This window comes from Alexandromys fortis, unplaced genomic scaffold, assembly GCF_014885135.2.
Source record: "Alexandromys fortis isolate MF-2015 unplaced genomic scaffold, M_Fortis_MF-2015_v1.1 scaffold_336, whole genome shotgun sequence".
NCBI classification, from domain to species: domain Eukaryota; kingdom Metazoa; phylum Chordata; class Mammalia; order Rodentia; family Cricetidae; genus Alexandromys; species Alexandromys fortis.
In genome coordinates this window covers 744,434-750,458 of record NW_026068207.1, presented here as the reverse complement: position 1 = coordinate 750,458, position 6,025 = coordinate 744,434, and the positions used below count along the sequence as shown (strand labels likewise).

Sequence of the window (6,025 nt, the reverse complement as noted above, 5' to 3'; positions counted from 1 at the left end):
ATTATGATAATACCACTAAGTTAAAAAACACCACTTAAGGATAGGTTTTGGACTACAAAGTGCGCAGAATAATTTTGAGTGGCTAGCTGAGATGATCCAGGCTAACAGACTACTCTTTGGGTTTTTTGTTTTGTTTTGTTTGCTCGTTTGTTTTTGTTTTTTCAAGACAGGGTTTCTCTGTGCATCTTTGGCTGTCCTGGAACTACCTCTTGTAAATCAGGCTAGCCTTGAACTCACAGAGATCAGCCAGCCCCTGCCTCCCAAGCACAGGGATTAAAGGCATGTGCCACCCCCTCCCCCCTCCTTGTCCAATAGACTACTCAAGCCAGGACTTGAGACAAGCTCTGTATTGTCCCATCACATATAGAGTGGGCAAAAAAAAAAATGACACAGCTACCTCTCCCAGGACTTGACAATTAAGCCACATTTTTCTTTACAGGATACCCTAAAGATACAGCCCCCAGACATCAGGAAGTAAATTTAAGAATATGACATCCACATTCCCGAGAGGTGGGGTGGGTGGTGCTTAGTTGTTCAAGGAATTATGGATATTTTTCATTATTTAGGGTATTAGTTACAAGTTACTATTGGTGATCAGGAAAAAAAGCTGAACAAAGGAAATTAGATTCAAGTTCTTGTTTTTAAAAGAAAAAAGGGGAATATAGATATGATAGGATAAAAAGGTAGATTATCGAATCTACTTTTGAAAATCAACTACTAGTTTTAAATGATCTACATTGGATTGGACTTTTGTATATTGAGATGAATTTTGTTAGAACATGCTGCACATATATTTCTACTCTTGTTCAAGGTATTGTACCTATATAACTCATTTAACAACATAATGCAAATTTCTAGTCCTTGAAAATTATTATTACAAAGAAAATGCAGGTTAGTAGTTAATCACCTAGTATAATCAAACCTGTAGTCACATTAGGTATGTTTTCAAGATCAAACAAAGACATATATTATATAGGCAGGTCATCTTCAAAGACTTCTGAGATAAACAATATAACATTTAAGATGTTTTAATAACCTAGGTTCTATTTTTTTTTTGACAATGAGATATGTTTACCCCAGGCAGCACCAAAACTTCAGAGAAGATGATGGGCATCAAAGAAACTCCACAGGGAGTTTACTTTCTCTGTGGCAAAAGTAAGCCACTGGTCAAGAAAATACCCTTACTCCAACAGCTGACGGCATGCTGTCCTAATTGGATAAGCAGGACACAAAAGAAAGTGACTGCCAAACATTGCAGAAGAACTTTGGGTGACTGTCCAGGAAGCCAGCTGTTTCTGTCATCACTCACGTTTTTGGAAGTCACTTGCTTGCTCTTCCTGCAAGAAGAGCAATAACTCAGTTAGTGTTATTTCCTTCTTGGGTCTCTGAGGAGGCTAGATAGTTATAGTTATCATTTTCCTTGTTTACCAGATACAGAAAGCACATCATGATAGAAAGTAAATTAGGCATAAGACTTTGGACTCACTAAGGTAGGGTAGATATGGAGTATTTGTTCAGAATTTGTCAGATGCAAATGGACTAGAAATTGTTGATATACTTATTGCCTGTATATTGTATAGTTATTGTAATTACTGTATATAGTTTTTAATATTAGTTATAGCCTTCTTTTTTATTTAAGAGAAAAAGGGGAAATACATAAATAAAATACATATTTTATTTATGTTTTAATAAATAAAGTTTGCCTAAAGATGAGAAGGGCAAAGCTAAGCCATTAGAGGTCAGGCAGTGGTGGTACATGACTTTAATCCCAGGATTGGAAGACAGAGGCAGATGGATCACTGTGAATTCAAGGGCACCCTAGGCTACACAAGATCAATGCATCAACAAATCCAGTTTAGTGGTGGCTCACACCTTTAATCCCAATACTAACTAGGGAGTCACACACCTTTAATCCTAGCACTAGCACTAGAGGGAATATAAAATGGGAGGACAAAGAGGCTTAGGCTGCTTAGTGCGCAGTTGCCCAGTCTTTGTAGAAGTAAGACTTCTCTAATGACTTGGTTGCTTTGCTTTTCTGGTTTTCAGGTTGAACCCCAATATCTGTCTCTGGTTTTTATGATTCATGCTGCAATAGGGGATGAAGATGTAATGACTACCTGTTGATGCGCCTAGTTCCCGGTTCTGTCAGTGACCCAGCTTCAAAGGCACAAGGCACAGAGAGACAGAACAGGGCAATTGGCAGTCCTCCTCGGGCCTCTCTGTTTCTATATGGCAGGCACGCTCACACCCACACCAAGGAGTCAGGTGGAAAGGCCGGAGTTGTTCCATAGCGGGAGGACACTAGATTCCACCCTTAATACCAAGGGAAGAAAAACGTGGCTGGAGGGTTCTCACACAACCGACAGTCATACTTCACAGGCTCTGAGGACTAAGGCAGAAGACAGGCATCTCCAGAGTCGGCTTTTGACTGGAGGAATCTGATCTACCTTCCTCAAAGTCTGGTTGCTAGTAACAAACTGGGGTCATTGACAGCTTTTGGGCTGTGATTTAGGAAGGATGTGGTAGTCCCTGACCTGCAGCATCCCCCGGAACTAGCTTTCTCTCCCTGGAACCTCAACATCCACCTCTCTTTTTCTTTCCTCCCATCTTGGCCTGGATGGCAGCACAGGATCACACACACACACACACACACACACACACACACACACCAGCTAACCTGGCAGGGGCACAGGTAGGTTTGCTGGGCAGGCTCAGGAAGGTTTTCCTCTCACTGTGTGGGAAACAAACCAAGCATCACAGAGGCATGCCCTGCTTTCAGTGGGCGACTGGAGCGCTGCTGGGGCCTGTGAAAGGGACAAAATCCTCACTTGTGAAGTCCCTCCTCCTGATGGCTGGTGTTTGAGGAAATGGGCTTCCTATAAAAACAGTCTCAAATCAAGTACTTATCTCGGACCTACTTTTCTCAAAGGGCAACGTTAAGAGGGTAGGATAGCTACACTGTCCTCTGGAGCTAACTTAAAGAGGTCATTTAGAAGCTGGTTTATCCTTAAATGGAAATGGACACAGGGGCATGATGGTCTTTCTTGAGTCTTGTTCCTACGTGGCTCTGTACTTAAAGGCCCCTTTCAGAGTAGTTGTGATTATGGGATCCAGCTAGGGGCAACTTCAGGGACCAGTTTTCAGCAGGGAGTTACAGATCAGGAGAGCGCTTGCCCAGTTTCTCAACTGGGCTCTCAACTCACCAAGTAACCCAGACCGGCGGAGGGTGGGTGGGGACGCGGGGACAAAAACTTTCTCACTGCTTGTAAGGGAAAGAGGAGGAAAGCAATGAGTTGCCTCCGAGGTTTCAGCGAATCCATTGCAGAACTGGCACCAGAACCCAGGTCTTCTCTGCCTCCCAACGCGATCGCCCTCAGACCTGCAACTTTCAGCCTTGTGTGGCCCCACGGTGAACATTTCCATCCCACATTGTCCCCCTTACCCCAATCTCCCTCATCCCACCCCTGGCTTACCTAACGCGTACCCAACGTTCCAGTAAGGGTCCCACATCCCCTGCGGAGCCTTATCGTGCCGTCGTTCAGCAGCGCCTGTCCCCTGCTAGAACTACATTTCCCAGGAGGGAATGCAAATCCCACACCGCACACGTCGTAGAAAGAGCCAGGAAGACAATCAGCTTTGAGCGTTGGTCAAAGTTCTTCAATCATGCTTTGCTAGTTGTTCCTCTAAAGACAAACTATTGGGGCGGAGCTTCAGTCATAAAAGTCGAGCTCAGACGGAAAGGACGCCTTCTTCCCTGCCCTGGCAGCAAGATGTGGCTCACCGTGCTGCTGCTGGCCGCGCTGCTGCTGGCGGGTCTCCGCAGGGTTTACCTTGGTCTCTTTGGCGGAAACTCCCCGAACCCCTTCGCCGAGGACGTCAAGCGGCCACCTGAACCTCTGGTGACCGACAAGGAGGCTAGGAAGAAGGTTCTCAAACAAGGTCAGCTGGAGGGACTGTGGGTTCCAGGACTGCTCTCAGGCCTTCTGCTTATGCAGGGCATGGACCTGTCTGCCCATTAGAAAAGTGGTGGGCATCCTGGCGATGCTGGTATAAGCCTTTAATCCCAGCACTAGGGAGGCAGAAACAGGCGGATCTCTGTGAGTTTGAGCCCAGCCTGGTCTACAAGAGCTAGTTCCAGGATAGGTTCCAAAGCTACAGAGAAACCCTGTCACCCCCCCCCCCAAGTGCTGGGAAAACTCACTTGCACAAGAGACCTCACGTCTTAGTATTCTTTGCTCCTGGGTGTGAGCACTACTCTTGGCACGCCAAGATGTTGGCTAGACCCATCCCTTCCGGCTGGAATCTGTTCAGGTAACAGGTCACACTGAATAAGAGGCCTTTCACCTACTTGGTTCTAGAACCAACTTTTCCCTATGCTCCAGTGCAAGCTGCAATGTATGGGGAGCAGTACAGAATATTTTCCCAACAAGTGGTTTTGATAGGCAAAGTGTAGTCCCAGTTCATAGAATTAAAGCTTTATAAACTTTCAGAGTTTCATTACTACTTCGGGATAAGAACACCACTCCTCACCAACCCGACATCTGTAAATACGAGTAGAGTTGCTCAAAAGGGTTTTAGTCTTTGTGGTTTTGAAACAAGTCTCACTTTTGGATTGGAACTGGCTTCAAACTCACCATGAAGCCCAGGCTCAAACTCGGAGCAGCCCTTCTGCTTTTGCTTTCAGGAAGATGGAATTACAAGCAGGGACCAACATGCCCGGCCTTCAAAATACTAAAAAAGTGTTTGAGCTGGGCATAGTGGTGCAAATTAGCAATTCCGGGCTGGAATACACAGAGAGACACTGTCTAAACAAACACCATATAACCAAAACCCTCAAATGTAAAACCTTCAAAAAACAAACAAGGATCTCTTGTTTGACCTCCAGGGGACTCTTGCTTGTAAACTTTAGCTTAGGCTACCTCAATTCACTATTTACTGGGGACTGACCATGTATTCCTGATCCTGTGTGTCTACTTCCTAAGGTGTACTAATCCAGGTACTTTATTTTTTTTATTTATTTATTAAAGATTTCTGTCTCTTCCCCACCGCCGCCTCCCCTTTCCCTCCCCCTTCCCCAATCAAGTCCCCCTCCCTCGTCAGCCCAAAGAGCAATCAGGGTTCTCTGCCCTGTGGGAAGTCCAAGGACCACCCTCCTCCATCCAGGTCTAGTAAGGTGAGCATCCAAACTGCCTAGGCTACCACAAAGCCAATACGTGCAGTAGGATCAAGAACCCATTGCCATTGTTCTTGAGGTCTCAGTAGTCCTCATTGTCCACTATGTTCAGCTAGACTGGTTTTAACCCAGGCTTTTTCAGACCCAGGCCAGCAGGCCTTGGTGAGTTCCCGATAGAACATCCTTATTGTCTCAGTGTGTGGGTGCACCCCTCGCGGTCNCCCACCCTCTGTCTCCTCCCTTCTCCAGCATTCTCAGCCAGCCGAGTACCAGAGAAGCTGGATGCCGTGGTGATTGGCAGTGGCATTGGGGGTCTGGCCTCAGCTGTGATTCTGGCTAAAGCTGGCAAAAGAGTCCTTGTCCTGGAACAACATACCAAGGCAGGGGGCTGCTGTCATACCTTCGGCAAAAATGGCCTTGAATTTGACACTGGTAAGGCTTGTGCGGAAAAGCGTTGGGAGCTTGGCTCTCTCTTTGGGCGGCTAGGGACGGGCACTATGGGGTGATATTGGGTATGCACAATGGGATAATTAGGGGTCACCTGTATGTTTTGGAGGTCCCAACTTCTTTCTGTGCATCTCCATTTCTGTCTGGCCTGTCAAGCATTGGGTATTATATGTTCTAGTAGATTCCTTTAGAACGGGTGGGCAGCCTTCTCTGGGCATGAACTTGGCCAGGCAGGGAAACCTCTTCCTTACTTGGCACATTTCTATTATCCTTTTGTATCTGTACCTCCTTTTCTTTCCACCTCTCAACAGGAATCCATTATGTTGGACGCATGCGGGAAGGCAACATTGGCCGTTTTATCCTGGACCAGATCACTGAAGGGCAGCTGGACTGGGCCCCCACGGC

General features: G+C 46.1%; 1 protein-coding gene and 1 long non-coding RNA gene across 2 annotated transcripts in view; one reads left to right on the top strand and one right to left on the bottom strand.

The window, feature by feature from the left end:
* LOC126493271 (uncharacterized) overlaps positions 1-3,380 on the bottom strand; it is a 10,780-nt gene extending 7,400 nt beyond the window's left edge. Inside the window, exons 1-2 of the long non-coding RNA XR_007589785.1 lie at positions 2,678-3,380; positions 1,186-1,337 (exon numbers count right to left, since the gene is read on the bottom strand). This is a non-coding gene — a long non-coding RNA (uncharacterized lncRNA). The remainder of the gene's footprint in view (positions 1-1,185; positions 1,338-2,677) is intronic.
* Positions 3,381-3,649: 269 nt separating this feature from the next.
* LOC126493274 (all-trans-retinol 13,14-reductase) overlaps positions 3,650-6,025 on the top strand; it is a 17,239-nt gene continuing 14,863 nt past the window's right edge. Inside the window, exons 1-3 of the mRNA XM_050130233.1 lie at positions 3,650-3,939; positions 5,423-5,605; positions 5,932-6,023. Coding sequence (XP_049986190.1) covers positions 3,771-3,939; positions 5,423-5,605; positions 5,932-6,023 — 444 coding nt within the window. The 5' untranslated portion in view covers positions 3,650-3,770. The remainder of the gene's footprint in view (positions 3,940-5,422; positions 5,606-5,931; positions 6,024-6,025) is intronic.